Source organism: Ascidiella aspersa, chromosome 9, assembly GCF_963924565.1.
Source record: "Ascidiella aspersa chromosome 9, kaAscAspe10.2, whole genome shotgun sequence".
In the NCBI taxonomy this organism is placed as follows: domain Eukaryota; kingdom Metazoa; phylum Chordata; class Ascidiacea; order Phlebobranchia; family Ascidiidae; genus Ascidiella; species Ascidiella aspersa.
Window position 1 is genome coordinate 18,562,460 of NC_139455.1, and position 18,384 is coordinate 18,580,843.

The window sequence follows — 18,384 nt, forward strand, 5'->3', positions numbered from 1 at the left end:
GCTTTTTGTCATCCTTATTGCAAGTTTGCTTCTTCTTCTCGGATGTGAGCCCGAAAGTATTACCTGCAAGACGACACCATAGAACTCAGACACACATTCGACATATAACATTGTTTTCCATCCTACGAGCAATTGATCCTCACAGTAATATAATTTTTGTTTTATTTTTGCTGTGCAAACCCTTTTATGCGACGTACATAGTATATTTCCGTCCTAAAAATCGCAAATACCTTAAACCGAGGAATTTGATAGCCCTGCTTGTGCCAAAAATCCTCTGATTGAAATTTTGTATCATCCTACTATTATTATTCTATTGCCGCTTTAATACAGTCTTACCTATATCGCCCAATATTAATCTAACCCAGTGGCTCTTAATTGTTTGCATGCGAGAATGTGTTTTTCCTTTTTTAAATGATTTACGGATCCCTTTTATAAGAATGATATGAAATTTAAAAGATTACTATCGAAAATTCCTACAATGAAAATCTTATGGAGTTAAGCGTTTTATAAGAAACATGTACTTTCTTTCGCGGACGCCTTATACTACTTCACAGACCTTATTATGGAAGCCACTGGTCTAACCTTCTCTTGCATTCACTGTGTTGCGTTTCTTTCATATTGCTTCTCAGATAAAGGGGATATTCAATGCCTGTTTTGAATATGGGGCAATATTCATATGCGGAGATGTGAAACCGCATTGGGTGTAGTTTATTTTCTGAATTTGGTTGTAAAATTGATTTTCCATCCTAAATTTTGGCGCAAATATAGCAGCTAACAGCAGTTTCATTACGGCAGGGAAATATTTTGTTTTTATTCCGTTTCACCGAGGTCAATTTCATCCGATGCTGTGAGGTCCAAAGTCCTTTCCCCTTTTCCTGTTTCGAAATCTTGTTTGTGCGTTTTCCCGTAAATATACCGACGTACTGTTTTGTTTCTTCTATAACCTAACGTCACCGAATCGAATAAAAGCGATGTTTTCTCGAAATTTATTTGGACGAGGGTCGAAACATGTGTGGTGTTTGGTCGTTCATTTATCGAACCTGATGCCAGTTCGTAAGCATGTAAGTAGTTTTCCGGAGAGTAGCATTGGTGACTAATGCCCATGGATCAATAACATTAATTCAGTTCAATTACAATTACAATTATTCCCTTAAATATTTGAATTGTATTACTCCGTGCTAAAAATGTCAAATTACAGTTACAACGAAGGGATACCTTTAGGCATGGCATATAGTAGACTACACAATATACACACTGTACGCAATCAAGCCAACGGCCACGTGTTAAAAAATCATTTAATAATTACAATTTACTAAGTGTTCAATTGCTGCTGAAATATGGAAAACAGTTTTGTTTCATCGCTTTCCAAAAAAAAATAAACAAAGAGTAAGGTTATTGAAACTTTTCAATTTTCTCAATATCAATGTATTCAGCCAAAATTTTAGCAAATTTCAATTAGAATTACAAAGAATGAAAATGCATCAACTACTTTACAATTACAATTGATCCAAATCTGTCCACAACTAAAGCAGGTGGTTGAGAGAGTTGTCCAAACGATGTGCTCGGACTAGGATGCATTTACATTGTACAAGTTGCCAACGATGTAGTTTGCAGGGACTGGCGAGTCCGTCCCTGTTATATAGTATATTCATTTTATATTACCCGGGCATATCAAGCAATAAACGTAGATCGAAAATACATCTTAAAGAGATAAAACATACTAAACGAAAGCTAATTCAGACTGTTTTATAAAACTTTGATGTTAAGTTGCCTCTATGGTCAACTGAACGAAATAGTGGCAACAGATGGCGTTATTTTGCCACATAAAATATCTGGTAAACGTTTCACAGAGAAAGACAGTATGTTGGGACTTTTTGTATAAGATTGCCTAATTTTTTACGAAATCGTTTTAAAACTAGAAGGACAGAATTGCGAAACACTCGCATCAAATATTTATTCTCGAAGAAAGTGAACGCGATTCTTCACAAAACGAAATAAAAAATACACGAGACAACTAAAATGAAATACTTCGGGGTGCGTAAGTATATAGTGTTTTGTTCCTTGTTCTAGTTCTCCTAAACGTTTCGCGTTTTTCAGCAGTTTAAAGTTTCGATCAAACTTTGTTCACAGTGATCATTGAAGTATATAGCTGCACAGGGGCGGATCTAGGGGGGGGGGTGCGATATGGCCATGGCCCCCACCCCCCCAAACTAAAAAAGATGTACATTTTTTTACTTAATAAGCAGCTTGTTTTCGCGGTTCCCTAGGTAGTATGGCCTATTTTCGTAAAATAAGACATATTTTTAAGCTTTGTAGTGGTGTACGAGCTTATGGCGCCATATAATGAATATTTCAAAAAAATGGTAAAATTCGTTTCGCGCACTCGCGCAAAGCGGCGTTTTTCAGATTTGCGGAGACGGCTTAAATGACCGTACGCTGACCTCGACTATATAATAACTAACTTATATCCAAGTACAATTAAAAGCTGTTTTGTTGTTAATGCAAATCTGTATCAGAACCAGCCTGCCAATATACTTCATCCGGCCCACCGCCTCTTTGACAAATTAGACACGAGTCCATTTTAAATACTTTTTGACTATTTTAAGTGTGTAAATGCAAAAAATTTTCGCGCTTCGCGCTAATGATCTTTCTACATCCAGTGTGTTTACGTTTTGATGCTCTTTTTGAACTAGATCAGCGCTTCTTTACTGTTGCGCCGTGGAAAGCTGCGAAGTGCGTCGCGGACAAACGAAAAACGTATTCAAACATAATCGACAAATATTTTTTAACCATTTTTTTTTAAATGTAACAAAAACAAAAAATTTAAAAGAAATACCGGTATACCAAAAAAATCGCTTAACAATTGTTATAAAGTTGTAATAACATAAAATCTCATTTAACATATGTTGTGCGGCCCGCAGAGACCTTTCTGAGTTTGCTTTTGGCCCGCGACTACTACACAAAGGTTGCCGACCCTTGTGTAAGGATTTGAATAACCTATCCAATGTTAGGATTAACTCTGCATAGAGTTTTGCTTATTTCAGCAACCTTATTTGGCAAAAACCAACTACAGTAACTTAAAAATTGAGAGAAGTGTCATGAAAGAACCACTGCTGACCGCAGCAGACAACGCTATGGTTTTATTGCGACGTGGCCTCGGCGCTTTTTCGGTGGCATGTGCGGTTGCTCTCGCCTTTTCGGGAAAAAGCAAGATGTGTAGACAATAGACATGGTAGCGTCTTTTAGCGATATTCTTCATACCGGGTCAAACTAGGAAACCGGCCCACTGCAAAAGGTCTGTTTTTCGCGTTATTTTGCAGGAGTTAGTTTATTCGGCCAGCCGATGTTATTTTTACCTGAATTATGACTTCACGCAATGGTATACTTTTGTGACGTCATATCTGAAAAAATTGTGACGTCATATCTGAAAAAAATTCATGGCCCTCCCCAAACTGAAATCCTAGATCCGCGCCTGTAGCTGCAGCATTTAGCCTATATCTTTTAAAATCGGGGCCTATATCTTTGAAAAGCCACTCGTATGATTTTTTTAAACGCAACTCCCATTAAGATAAAAATAAACTATTTTAAAAAGATTTCAGCTATGTGGGAATGAAAAGTTCCGGCTGCACCTGCTTGAGATTTAAATTTTATTAAAATGCTTCAACGCTGTAAAGATCACAATGCGTGTAGAATGTCAGACGTCTTTATGAATAAAAAAATACAAGCATAACAAAAATATGTGTGTAAATCAGTTTTTTTTTTAAGTTTTTTTACCGCGGACCCCTAAATTATTTTTTGCTTCGCGCGGACCCCGGTAGGCAATTTTTTTTTTAAAGTTACGTCATAAATTGACGTCACAATCAAATAGACTTTCAGAAGTCTAAATACATTTCAAAGTTTTATTCTTCATTAAACTCTTTTTTTTGTAAAAATTGATTACTTCCTAAATATACAATATTATTTCCATTTGGCCTTCATGGACCCCCTAAAATTAATTCGCGGACCCCCAAGGGGTTCATGGAACCCAGTTTAAGAAGCCCTGGACTGTAAACTAACGAAACCCGCCCGAGCTTAGCGTCTCGATGTCGAACGTGTATCCGAATCTGGCAAAGTCCTCGTAGTACAGCGCCATCAGGCGGCGAATCGTCTCTCGTGGGACGCGCGAAAAGAAGTGCCGCACGATGGCGCTAAAGACGCGCTGCTGCGGATCGCCGCCGTGACTCGGGGTTTCCTGGTCAAGCCCGATTTTCTGCCGCGTCATGGCGTTGGCGTTGTGGATGAGAAAGTCGTCCATTGTTGCGTTGATGCGGTTAAGCAGCCACCAGAGGTCGCTGGGGGCGGATTCAGCTTTCACGATAAAGTCGTAAGGAAAACCGCAAGGTCTGTAAAGCAGGATAAAGATTATTTATTTAAAAGGTTTAGCTCCGTTGGCTGTATAGAAGTTTTTAAAAAAAGATTTTGTAAACTGTTTTGTAAACCCACGTGGTCTGTAAAGCATGTTGAAGAGTTATATAAACTGCTGCTACCAGGCATAGATATATTGATCAAAAATGTTAAAGACATGTTTAAATGGTTTGGCTTCGGTGTGAGGGAGAAAATTTCAGAAAGTCGAAACTATTAATCTTAATATGCATATGTGTTACAAAAAATCATTTTTGTTTGAAAATATATAGTACTTTACTTTAATAGTTTGAACGGAAAAACGCTTGGGGTTTGCGATTGATAAATATCCCAATTTAAAAGTACCAACTTTTGACTTTTAAGAACTAAATGTTATATTGGAAAAAATGTATTATTGACTTAGCCAAGGCTTAAATTTATAACATCAAACGATTAGCGCTAACATGGAATCGAAAGTTATAAGCTTGTAACCGATACCAAGTGGTATATCGATAGGTTACTCGGGTGATATCCCCAACCGAGATTTATACAGTATAGGTTTCCATAGTGCCTATAGCTAAAAGGAAACTTTGGCCTAACAATCTCAAGAATATTGCTATTTACCTTTTGATTTAAACAATTTGGTTATTGAACCATAGTAAATTAATATATCACTAAAATCATCTCGTTCCCACCTGCACAACTGACCGACAGTCTTAAAGTGCGGGTCGGCCTTGTCCAGTCCGTGATCCGCCAAATACTGGACAAAGTCCTCAAACGAAATCACGTGATCGGCGTCCGCTTGTGACGTCATATTGGTGTAGCGGGTGAGGCCGGGCATGGTCCGGAACATCAGGTTCCCGACGTTGGCCACGAAGGTCCTGGAAGTTACAGCGTTGTTAAAATGCTGACAAAACTTCTATAAGTGACAATGCGTTAAAGCGTCGGCTGCCCTTGCTTTTTGGCAACGAGCTTTATTAATGTCTGGTGAAGTAGTAGGTAATGCACCACGAATATTAGATTTAAGTCGGTTTCGTACTTTAGATTTTACAGTAAGCAATGTAGAGAAGCCGCTTCACGTAGGTTAGTCGATGAAATGAAACCAGAATATTCAGAGCTTGAATACCTATGCTTGGATTTACCCCCTAAAACCCCTTGGGATAAATTTACCAAAGGTTAAGAAGGGCTGGTATAGTATAAATACTGTAATAAGAAGACAGGCAAATAGCCAACAGCTACTTAAAATGGCCTAGAATACTAGCCAAATAATTACTTACGACGAGCCCCGCCTTTTTGCTGATTACATTTGATTAGTTCGTGGAAAACGCTTTTTAAAGTTAACCAGCTTTTTGCTTTAACAGAGATTAACAACATTATGGCATTGTGGCTCGAATGTAATAGTGTGTAAGTTCTCGGAATTCGTTTGAAAACAAGAGCTCCAGTCACATTGTGGTAAGTTTTGTTTCTAGAAAAAAAGCTAATTAGCCTAAATTTAAGAGGCTACTGTATTTTTAGACCGTTCAGTTAATAAGAGCAAAAACCAGGCAATAGTATATGTGCCATACAAAACTTTCAACTGACCTGTTCGCATTATAGTGTTTATTTTTAAGTATGACTTAGATAGTTTACGAATTACGATTTGTTAATTCGCTGCATCGTCATAATCATTTTTTCGTTCAATTTAGTTAATGTAGGTTATTTTTAGCCGGGTTAGGTTTTAAATTAAAATTAGTCCAATCCAGTCAAAGTTAGGTCATTCAGACTTGACCATATCTTACCTTTAATATACTTTATTGTAGATTACATTAGCGACTGTGCTTACAATTATAGCAAACACTTTGATCAGGCAAACTAAATGCTAACCAATCAAGTATTTGGCTTGGCGACAGCAAAGTGTGCATTTGTGGCAGGTACACGCCAGATATTTTTGTAAAGCAATTTGTATGTACACCTTAATTGGTATACGGCGTGCTGAAACTTAATAAAAGGTAAATTGTGGCAGGATTTCCAACCTAAGCTGTGCAAAAAAAAAACGTGATTGTACACCTGCACACCCCAAAATTTGGGGGCGACAGCTAAGCAATTTCCAGAGACGGGGGACCCGCTAACAAAAAACTGCTAACTCTGTGCTACAGAGGATTTGGCAATACTGTATTTTGAGAGACCGTTGAAAAAAAATTAAAATACTTTTAGGTCCCTAATAACACCTAAAAAAAAACAATGATGAGGCAATTCAAATGCAAAATTGTACCCACCGGTGGAATTTATTGTTCCATCCCGATATGAGCCTTGCAAATGGATGACGCACGCAAAGCACGCGTGTGGCCTGGCGCGATTGCGTCAGAGCGGCTTTGGTGACATCATCCAAGTCGCGGGTGACGTTGCGATTCTCGATGTGCCCCTCGTTGGTCCACTTGTGCACCGCGCTGTAGTTGTGACGCAGGTTGTAGACGAGCTTGTGCCTTGGGAGTTAATGCAATGAAGATGACTTAGTAATATTGTTTTACCGTACTGGCTTTAATGTTTATTAAAAGTTTCAGTTTGAAAGCCAATAGTCATACGGGGGTATAAATTGCTCCATAGAAAACACCTAACTGTTATTTAATTTTAAACTACTTTGTTGCGACAAAAGTTGTTGACTTCAGTAGAACTTTTGATACCAATAATTGCTTTTTCACATGAATTATAATAAGTGGCATTTAAATCGACTTGTGTCCAAGTAAGGTTGTTTATCTACCTGAAAAAACGGCTAGTTTTATTTAAAGCAATTAAGAGTGTGTAAATCTAAAAAGGGTACTTTTGCCAATAATTTTAAATTGGTCTTTACTAATGAATTGGGTTTTACTTTTGAAACAGCTGACCTACCAGCTTGTACTTCCCGCCTTTTGAACGTAGCACACCACCAGACGTCGCTCCGGAGCAGCAATCAGCTGAGCGTTGTCAAGCCACTTCTGATTGGCTGCATTTCCCGACGCTCGACACGCCTGGGTAAGTACAGCGTCTTATACTAAAATAGTACCTAAGAGGGGTGCCGCGCTATCCTGTTGTGGTTTCGTTTTTATTATTGTGTTAAGGGTGTCGAAAGATTTAAATTATTTTTTTGCTCTATTTAATATTATTGATAAGTTTCTTAATTGACTTTTCTTGATTTAAGTTGTCAAAATAGATCAAAACAATTATTACACTGTGCACATTTAATATGTACTGTTTCTCATCGCATTAATGTGACACTGCAGTAACCACATAGCGAACTGCTGGTAGCCTAAGGGTTTCTTGCCATTAGTTCACGAAGTATGAAAAACTTAGAATGTATAATTGGCGCCAATAGAGCATAGGCTACATACACCCTCTCCATCCAAATAATTGAATCGCGGGAATACTATACTAATCGCGAACTTTTGTAAGACCTCGTCTGGCTACTCAAACAGTTTAGGTTGTTATTTAAAACTATAGTGGCCTATTTGAAACTACGTCATTTACAAAAGTGTGTTGTATGCCTGTAGTGCTTTTATAAGTGATGTGTATCTGGTTGTTTAACTAATTTTTGAAGGCATTGGTTGCCATAAGTAATGTGGGATACCATTCAAGAGTTATAAATGTATCCAGTGTTACAGGCAACGTTTAATTAAATATATTTCCACATTTAATCGCAGTTCCTAAAACGGCCAGCGTTAAGGTTTACTCTTCTGAGTTGCATTCTTCTGCTTGAATGCATTGTAGCGATTTCTTTGCTTTTTCTTGATCTCTTACTGTGGGGAGGCATTGTAATTTTCACCCAGGCCTGTTGGTCTGAAAGTAATTTAGGCCGATTAGAATACGTTTTTAAGTAAGTAAAACATGGGCAGTAAGTACGACCTATTATATGCAGTTGCTTTTTATACTTACGGTTGACTGTAAATATTTTTTTGGACGGGATGAGAGAAAAGAACGACTCATTTGCAGCAGCCGAATCTCGATTCCTGGCCATTTGATCTGCTTAAAAAACAAGCGAAATATGTCTTAGCATGTATATTATGACACTAGTTTAAATGAGGTTTTGTAATGGTACTTCGGAAAATGGCAAGCTCAAGTTGTGTAAAAAAAGTGCACGATGCTCTTGTTTACAAAAACTTGTACAATAAAAAATATGTAAAACTTACAAAACATCAAACTATTGCACAATTTATTTTAACTGATCAATTAAATACGTCTTTATTCAAAACATGTTTTTTTAAATGTCGTCCATAAACATAATTAGTCGAACAGCCACCTATGGTATTATCTTATTACATTTCAAGATGTTCTTTTTCTTAAGATTACAGTATTTATGTCAATATGCACGGATCTGTAATGTAGTTTGATAATGAATTACAGAGCCAAATAGGTCGAGAATATCGACATCGCCTTGATTAAGACGTTTCAATACAAAGTTGTATCAATTAAGTAAAACTGATAGCAAGTTCGTAACAAAGCGTCTTAATCAGGATGATGTCCATCTTCTCGGCGGTTTTGACTTAAAATTTATTATCAAGTTACAGTATTACATGATAGAGTTTCGCATTTCAAAGGAAACTGCGCTGGTAATTTCACAATTGAGTGCCCCAATTGAAATCAATTGACCATCTGATCTGGGAATTGTTTAAACGTGTTTCTTGCGATAACAAACCTGTCAATTGGTTTCGGTTAGGCCTCTCTTAGAATATTTTCTACTGCAAAAACAAAAATCCTTTGAAGCGACATTATTTTAAAACAAATATTTGAAATGAAGTGCCGAAACAATTAAGCTTACACAATGTATGATGTGATTTTTCTAAAAACGTTACAACCTTCACGTGGTTCCAACGGCTTTGCAACATGGGTAACGTTTAATGTGTAATAAGATGAAAACCTATAATACCAATATAGTTAATTGTTCAGTCCGTAAATAAATAATAAAACTCGCCCACCACTAAAAGTTTAAAGGCTTAGTTTTACCAATTTCTAAACTGGAATTGCAATTTTTGGGCCAACTTTGCTAACCACGCTCTCATCATAGACATATACTAACATAAATGCTTGTAAAATAAGCATGGAGACAAACACTAAGCTTGAAAACGACATTCACTGTTTTCCACAAAACTCACGAATGCTTTAGTTTCCCAGTCAATAGTCAATTTAACGGGATCGATATGTATTATTTTACAGAAGTTAAACATTAATGAGTTTATAAGTTATGTTTGCAATCTTAGATATATAGAAATAATTTTCTACTTCAGTTCTATGCTAACATAGATATCAAAGTTAATAATTATCTTATGTAATTGACTGCAGCCTGAAGATGAATTGCTTACCTTTGGGTCACTTTACTCATTTAGTTTCAAAAGTAGAGGTGAATCCTTTTTAAAAAAATTTACTTTGCTATTTTACTGTCGGACTTTGACTTTGGAACAAGTCAAAAAATTACCTTGCTGGTCCTCAGCCCCGGACAGTATCTTGCGATTGCTGAAGCCATATTTGCTTGGAGCGGATGAGAGGATGGACATCTTTCCCATGACTCTCTCGCCTTCTCCTCCATGGGATCGTTGAATGTGGCGGAAGGCCAGGAGCAACATGAAACTTGTGAGGAAGACCGTCGACGTTTTGGGTAGGCCGATCCGCAGGAGGGCGTGCTTGAGTTGACTGGCCATTCTCCTTCGGTTTTTCACCAGCTTTTTCATTTCCCAAATACTTCTTTGGGGGAAATTTTCTTTTATGAGAGTAGGCAAAATTACACCTAGGAACGATGTTTGGGTAATTCTAAAAAATCTTTAACGAAATCTAGTTTTAGTAGGAAAAACTTAGGGTTGTGTTTTTCGTAAGCTGTGACAAAATTTGGTTTACTTTATCCTAACGTAGTATATTATTAAATAACGTGTTAATAACTGTTGTGGCTGAAAATTGGACTTAAAACATTTTCTTATAGCGTAAATATATATAAATATTCTGCAACTAAATTTGTGTTAATATACTTTTTAAAATTAACCTTGTTTCAAAAGCGGCAAGTTTGTTACTGTAAGCTAGGCAATCTTTATATGTTGTGAAAACAAACACATAATTGAAAGAAAATTTTACACTGGCACGTTACAACAGCATGGAACGTAACAATTTACCTTAACCATCGCACAATAAAAAAGATAAACTAAGTGAACTATTAGTAGCAACTAGTATTGTTTTTAATATTTGTTTTGTCTGGAAAAATATCTTTACAACCAAAAATAAATATAATTGTCAAGCGATAACATTACGTTTTGGTCGACTGTCTTTTTAGCATATGTTTATTTCAAATTAAAATCATCCACATTTTGGCTTTGGTAATTATAGTTTTCTCTCAACTTCTAAGTAACCTTTTGCATTACCATCGTCATTATTCTACATTTTTTGTTCATTATGTATCTTTTCTGCTGTTTAACTTGCTGTCACTAACGCCAATTGTTTAATTTGCTGTCATTAACAACAATTTAGAACTTTTGCGCAGACAAACTAACATATGCTACAGATGCTCATCTTGTATTTAACGTTACCACTTTGCTGCAGTGTCTTCCGAATGCAGTGGGCTATTGCCGTTTTCAATTTCGTTAGCTAACCACAGCCGAACGGAACAACAAACATGGTATTCTTAAGGTAATTACTGCTGAACTCCACAATTACTAGTCGGCTTCCCCTTTTTCCCCCTAACACGTACCGGTGACCTGTACTCTGGTGTCTAATGGCAAGACAAATGATCGCGTGTCGGGCAAATTATGTTAGAGGTCATTGGCTGGACTTTAATAGCGCCATTTTCTCTGTTATGCGACACCCCTTAAAAGCACAAGCAAGTCGAGCAGTGCTTTAATGTCTACGGCATCGAAATCCACGTGTGTGATGTCACTGGTTTGCAATTTGGGGTTTCAAGGAAGACATAATGGAGTAAACAATTAGTGCGCATTGACAGGAAGCTTAGAGTGGAACCTTTCTAGCGTTTAAATGTCTATCGAGACTGGAATAAGTAGTACGTGGTTTATGGATTCGTTTGGTAACGCTGTAGTGCTACGTTTCGACCGGCAAACAACACAGACACGGCTGTACTTACATCACAAAATAAGTAATTTATAGCAAATTTGTTTATCAATCTCTGGTACAAAAGCTTTCAAAGTTAAGGTTGTCAGTCAATGAACTAACTATTCGATAATGCTGTACACTTGTACAGGTGTGGCAAGGCAATTTTCATGATTTTCTTTATTGTTATATTCGCTTGTACAAAACCTTGGTCTTTGTTTTACGGTGTTGAATCGCGCATTTTTTCTATTACGGTTTCTATATTTCATAACGTTTTATATATTACTGTTAACGTCAATAATATTAATTCAATTTAATTAGCTCTTGTTAAGTTTCTTTTTCACTCAAGCGCAACACATAAAACAAAATGAACATGTCACAGTTCTAACGCAAAACACTTTTACTCTCAAAGTACGTGGCAAATAAAGATCTCTATTAGTAGTTTGCATATGCTGTCTACTGCTGTTCCGGCCAACAAGACGTGAAAACAAATCAGAACGAAATACACCTTCAATTAAAAAATAACCTAAGAATTGCATGAAAAAACAATAACTTGCGGAAACTTTTGCAACAAGGTAGAAACGAGTAAAATGTTACCACTTTGATGTTAGGGTTTACTATTGGGAATGCCACCAAGCGGCTGTTTTCGCATGTTGGGGCCAAAACAATTTCAGCTTCGGTTTAAAAGTTAAGCAGTGATGTAACGAGTAATGATATCATTCACAAACACTAAAATCCACACGTTTGAGGTGGCTGAACATAATTTAATTACGCGTGGTATACGTGTTATATTCCTCAAAGATTTGTCAGAAATGTCAAACGACCCTTGCTACGTTGCTACGGACACAGTAAACATAAACGTTAACCCCTTATGAATGACACGGACAATTGGTAGAAAATGGGGAAAAAATGACGCAAATCGATGAACGTGGCACGCGGACAAGACAAGAAGGTAGTTGGATGTGAAATAACACGATAGCAAGAAAACATTGCACGATGTAACAAACGATTGATTTAGGTTAGCAAAAAAACGATTTTTTTAAGTTTTTTTTCTCTGTTCATTTGTAAATTTAGACAGACCTTGTTGATTAGACACAAGACGATTTACTAGCTTTGCACTGGCATAACATGAGAATCGTCAAGCTTACTGAAAACAAAACCTTGTTTTGCTATCTCTTTTAAAAGGTCCACAAAAATAGTTGATTCCAAGAAGCATAACGCAGACAATTAAATACAAAATCTCTTCACCGGGCCGCAAGATGGGGTTTTCCCGGGGTTCGGTTAGATGGGGGCTTCGCGGGGTTCGATGAGCAGCTGGTTGATGGCGACATGGTGCGGTTGCGACACGACGTACGCGACAGCGCGTCCGATATCGTCCGGATCCAAGGTGCGGACTTGGGTGCTGCCGTCGTATTGATTACGCGCCTTCGGAAAACACGTGACCACTCGTTTAGCGAATAGGAAGACTTGGTTCATATTTAAAATTACGATCATATTTTTTACCCCCGTAGCTACATATCCCTGTTGTTCAAGAGTTGGTGGCAAGTGAACTAAAAAATGGTAAACCTGAATAAGAAAACTATAAAAAAAACTTATTTAGCCACATTATACAGTAGACCAGTGCCCGCAAGCGTTGTGCCGCTTGTGCCACGAGACTATGCCAGGTAATCCGCGCTGTGTCTGAAATGTTATTACCTGTGTTTTTTTCATTGCAATAATAATTAGCAAACAATTACCATGTAAAATATACACAAGCACTAAGACAGGCAATTTGAGGGTATACAAATGGTGTACATTTATGGACGTTAGTTAATATTTATTCCCTTTAAAAAACCTAAGTTACGTTTAATAGCCAAGAGACATTTTTAAAACAACCTACAGCTTTTCAACAGACTAAACAACGATGTAATTAGCGCGTCCAAACTATGTTACAATGGTTTTGATCTTTATACCAAAGCGGAAAAGTAGGTATCCATACACACTTTATTGGTATTTTCTCCCTCATTAATGTTGGCTCGGTGTGCATTGTATAAATTAACCTCGATTAAAAATGAAGAAAAATACTAATTTTTGCCAGGTTTCATTTCCTGAATGCTATTTAAAAAATTAAAAGCAGTTAGTACGAGGATATTTTAGGACGACCGTAAAATCGAAAAATTAACAAATAAAGGAATGGTATACGTAATTTTTTTGCGCCTTAGATGCATTTTAATAATAAACGCTTTATATTATGCTCGTGTGTCTTTTTTTGTGCCGCCGAATTTTTTGGCTCTGGTAGTGCTCATTAAGTTAAAAAAGGTTGCTGAGCTAGATTTCGATAAAAAAGCTGTGAAATTTCCATGCACACTAGTCAAACGAAGTTACCTTTATCTTGTGCAAGCAATCCTGTTTAACAGTAGATTAAGTTTTGCAACAATAAAACTCATTATGACCCTGGACAAGTTATTTGGGCCTACAAAAAAAACTGCAAAAGTACCCTGAGAATGCATGAAAAACAACACTTACCTCCTGATCATTTGTCACACTCAGCAAGTTCGTCTTGACATCACCAGGTTGAATACAGGTGACCTTGATACCCTTGGGCAGGACCTCGTGCCTAAGGGCCTGGGAAAACCCCTCAACGAAGAACTTGGTTCCAGAGTAGACTGCCAGACCCGGGAAGCCCTAAAATGCCAAAACAGGTTTTACTCGAATGAACAAATACAAACATAAGAAACTAAGGTGCCTCTTATGGCAAAATTTACAACTATGAATTTTATCGTAAAAATGGTATGGCACACCACAAAGCCTAATAAAGTGAGTGTCAATCTTAGTTAGGCGCGTATCGTGAAATGTTTTTCTACTGTCACTGAGTATCACTTTTTTTTAAATTTACCATTTTGCTTATCGTGTTTTAGGACTATAAATTGATATAATTGAAATAAATGCTGATTTATTGTGGGATGCATATCTTTAGTATGGTACAGCACCCTAAGGAAACAAGTTAGTAATTAATACAAGATAAAAAAAATTGCAAAAATGAAACACGAAGCAAATTTATCAAAATGGAAAATTATCCGGCACGCAGGCCGTAGGTTGCCGACCCTTGTCTTACACCAACATCTTATATTAACGCGAAGAGCAAACAGCGAGAAACATCAGCACCGCCTAACTCGATGTGTTCAGCGAGAAACCGCTTGATTTATTGTTGTCGATTGTCGAACACACACTTGCTGATCAGCCAACCCGAATGAATAACGAAATGCGAAAGAATATCCTGCGACCAAACAGGAAACGAAAAACGGCGTTTTGCGTTTGATTTTGGTTTCCTTAAGACGCGTGACTTAATTACATTAAAAAAACACGCAGCTTCGGACGGTGAGTTAAACGCTGACAAAAACGAACAAGAAAGATAATGTCACTTACAAAATCGTCCGACCCCCCCCTCATTTGGAACCGATTGTACGTGTTCGAGAGTGGCAAGTTGAGATAAAGACCTGGTAGCGGTGGCGACACATTAGTAGTGCTTGCTTGAAATCTAGCCACGTAGTGCAGTGTCAGCGTTTTTTCGAGCTAACTTTGCGATAACCGGCTAATAATTATATGTCAATCAAGTGTTGTTGGGCGAGCAACCAACGTGTAATGGAATGCGCAGAGATTTCGCAATTTCCCTAAATGCGCTAAGGTGCAAAAGTAACATATCATCGTAAAACGTGCTGGCCTTGGACGAAGGGCCCGGTTTTCTTAAGCTCAACTTACGGCCAATGTCCAGCGAGTTTACGCACAGCGTAATTGTACAAGTAATATTAATGCATTACCGGCAGTGGTAATTTTGTATTCTTTGCAGTATATTATTTGGCTCAATAACGGATGAAGTTTTTAGTAAAGTAAAACTAAAACACAATAAACCTTATAAAACGAACTGAATTTGTGAAAAGATTATTGTGTTGCATTTTTACTTACTATTTGGGCAAAAAATTAAGTTGGGGCAACAACCTGTTTTTTTATATTATGTTTTATGTTTTGTTTTTCGTGTAGTTATGCATCACAATTTAGCCAACAATGGCTGTAATTTAAAATATAAATCATTTGTAATTTAATTTTTGGATTACAATATAGATATTGTAAGTTTTGTGATTAATTGTTGTTTTGTCATTAAAGGCTTTATATAAATTATGAATATTTCAACAAAAATAGAAGGTAAATAATAATTAAACTGTTCCAGGATTCAATATTCTGGATTCGTTATTCTAGATTCAAAACTATAGAAAGTTAATCTTACCCTGAGACCTGCATCTGAAGATATATTGACAATGTGCCCCTTTTCTCTTTCCAGCATCCCCGGAAGCACAGCCCCGACCCCGTTTGTGACCCCCTTGCAGTTGGTGTCAATCATCTTGTCCCAGTCGTCCATCATCACGTTGCTCATGTGAGTGTAGTACATCTGACCGGCGTTGTTGACCAAGATGTCTACTGGACCCAAGTTGGTTTCGGCATGCTTTATCAAATCCTTCATCTTTGGCAAAAAAAATAAGGTTAAAATTAAAAAAGCTGCCTTAATGCTTCTGGTTTACACTTGACATTTAAAAGTTTAGTGCACATATGTATTTTTATTCTACAAAATCCTGGTTTTATTCTGTTTTGTTTTCGCTAGTAGTGAACATCTTCAGTCATAAAAAAGCAAATATATTTGCGGATGTTAGACAATTAGTTTTATAAAAACACAGATGAAACAGTTAATGGTCCCAATTAAGTGTTCTTAAATGTTTTACCTGGTGGACAAGCTTATTTGAAAAAATGGAGGCAATATTCGTTTTTTAAACATTAAAAAATAAAAATAAAATGCTTTACAATTAAATACTCTAACAATCAAACTAGTAGCTATCTAAAATAGGATTAAGTTAAATTAAATGATTGTTTATGTTTCATTTACAGTGGTTAAAGGCCAAGCTTGTTTACCTGTTTCCTATTATCAACATTGCATTGCATGAAAGTAACATCTTTCTGAACTTGCTTAATGTGCGATTCTGCCTCTTTTAATCTCTCTAAGTTTCTTCCAGAAAAGCATACCTGGAAAATCAATGAATTCTCCTTAAAGCTTAAATGACCAAAGGCCATGTTTTTCCATGAACTTCGAACATAACCAATTTTTACATCACAGGAAAATGTGTTAGGCACATTATGTAGGGTCCTGGTTGCAACCAAAGGCATTATTTTGCTTTTATCAAAAAATTAAACTTAAGTTTTCCATTATCAGACAATTAAAAAATTAAAATAAATAATAACAAGCATAAACTATTTGCCTTGGCAAGAAAAACAAACTTCTTTTAATTAAAAAAATGCATATTTATTGCAACGTACAAAAAACAATGTTAGTTACCATTGTTTTTGTTTTCTGAAATAAGTCCCAAAATATAACAGTAACATAAAACATATTTGGGTGTTAGTTTGTCAAGAAACAAGTTCCGAATAAACCTTTGCTCCAGCTTGGGCGAGATGAAATGCAATAGATCTTCCAATTCCACTTGAACCTCCTGTGACAACTGCTACCCGTCCTTCAAGTGTTGAATTGCCTGTTGTATACATTTATTTATTTATTGTAGATGTTTTTCCAAATTTTATGAAGCATCCATGACATAACCCCAATCATCGCAATAAACAAACCAGAATTAAACTTTTTACTTCCTGTATGGCTTATCTGGTATGCATTCTGTGGCAGCTGGCCTGCACTGCATGCTGAGATCTCAGGTGAGAATTTTAAGGTGTGAAATTATGGTTTTATGTATATCTGAGGTTTCGGAATCTAGCACAAGGAAATTTTTTCTACAATTTAATTATGTAGGTAACTTCAAGTGCGTGTATAAATGTTTTTAAAAAAAGTCGGCGCTCTTTCACTATTGTACGTAAAAATTAATAAAAAAAAAATTTCTTCAAATGCCGCATACCACAACACATATTGTTTGGGTTAGGGTGCGGGTTAGCGTTTGGTTGAGGGTGGGTCAAGTTATTATTAATAATAAACATAATATTACTTGACCCATCCTCACCCAAACGCTAACCCACACCCTAACCCAAACAATATGCGTTGTGGTATGCGGATTATTATTATTTTTGTTTTTGCATAACTTTTCACGTACAATAGTGAAAGAGCGCCAAAAAGTCTTGCACACCTAATTTTAAAAAAATGCACACCTCATTTAGTGTATTGCAAACGTACATTTCAGTAAATGGTTGAGTTTGTAGTTGGATTCCTAAAAGTGTGTATAATACCTAGATTGCACATCTAAACACTTACATAAAAAAAACTTAAAACTTCAGAGATCTCGACATAAAGTGTCATAAAATGCAGACTGGTCATTTTTATGAACGATGAGAGTGTAAAATGTTCATTTAATGTAAATTGGCCTTTTACACCTCTTTTTTTTCAACTTAAACGCCCTTTTTTCAATAAAACATATTTTACAATCTCATTAATACAAATGTGCCATACAAATTTTATTAAACGTAAGATTGAATAATTCACTTTTCAGCATTGGTCTCTGTGTCATAAATAAAAGGTGTAACAATAGCGGCTACAATATATTACTAATTTCTACTTACCGTTTTTCATTTTACACTACCAACGACCTAAACAAAACTAAACTTTAACACAACGAAAGTGACAACCTAACCAGGCAAGGAAATAACATTGAAAAACGGGCCACTTTAACAGAACGAATTGAAAGAAACACATGTGTACGCAGTCAAGCGATAACTTTTTAATAACAAACGTTAGTCATGCGTCGCAACATAAACAAAATTGGCGAAAAAAACTCATAATTGAACTTAATGAAAACCGAATCCAAAATGAATGAAAACCGATGATAAACCGATTGGTAAATTGTTTACCGAACTTTGATCTTGCTTGTTTATCTTTAAATGACTGACGCCCAGAGCGCATCGGCTTAGTAAAGTTTAAGACTCGAAAGTTTTCTTGCAGATCCGTAGCTGTGT

At 36.5% G+C, this 18,384-nt stretch overlaps 3 protein-coding genes across 3 annotated transcripts in view; all 3 read right to left on the reverse strand.

Annotated features, from left to right (window-relative positions):
- Positions 1 to 18,384, reverse strand: part of LOC146133404 (uncharacterized) — a 280,938-nt gene that overhangs the window by 12,864 nt on the left and 249,690 nt on the right. The gene's annotated exons all lie outside the window — the stretch shown is intronic.
- On the reverse strand, positions 4,052 to 10,055 carry LOC146133406 (carbohydrate sulfotransferase 11-like). The gene is made up of 7 exons (XM_083397731.1): positions 9,803 to 10,055; positions 8,266 to 8,352; positions 8,063 to 8,172; positions 7,246 to 7,364; positions 6,636 to 6,842; positions 5,076 to 5,261; positions 4,052 to 4,382 (listed from the first exon to the last, which is right to left on the reverse strand). Exons 1-7 carry the CDS (start codon positions 10,053 to 10,055, stop codon positions 4,052 to 4,054), a joined length of 1,293 nt encoding a protein of 430 aa, XP_083253857.1.
- Positions 12,120 to 18,384, reverse strand: part of LOC146133407 (uncharacterized) — a 32,904-nt gene continuing 26,639 nt past the window's right edge. The window contains exons 22-26 of the mRNA XM_083397732.1: positions 16,867 to 16,964; positions 16,351 to 16,461; positions 15,674 to 15,907; positions 13,918 to 14,076; positions 12,120 to 12,837 (exon numbers count right to left, since the gene is read on the reverse strand). Coding sequence (XP_083253858.1) covers positions 12,694 to 12,837; positions 13,918 to 14,076; positions 15,674 to 15,907; positions 16,351 to 16,461; positions 16,867 to 16,964 — 746 coding nt within the window. The 3' untranslated portion in view covers positions 12,120 to 12,693. The remainder of the gene's footprint in view (positions 12,838 to 13,917; positions 14,077 to 15,673; positions 15,908 to 16,350; positions 16,462 to 16,866; positions 16,965 to 18,384) is intronic.

Excerpts from the sequence above, each read along its gene's own strand:
- LOC146133406 (XM_083397731.1), bottom strand. The coding sequence starts at position 10,055 with ATGAAAAAGCTGGTGAAAAACCGAAGGAGAATGGCCAGTCAACTCAAG. Across the intron at positions 8,353-9,802 it reads CGGGGCTGAGGACCAGCAAG|ATCAAATGGCCAGGAATCGA; the intron begins GTAATTTTTTGA and ends TTTTTTAAGCAG. Across the intron at positions 8,173-8,265 it reads AAAAATATTTACAGTCAACC|CAGACCAACAGGCCTGGGTG; the intron begins GTAAGTATAAAA and ends CTAAATTACTTT.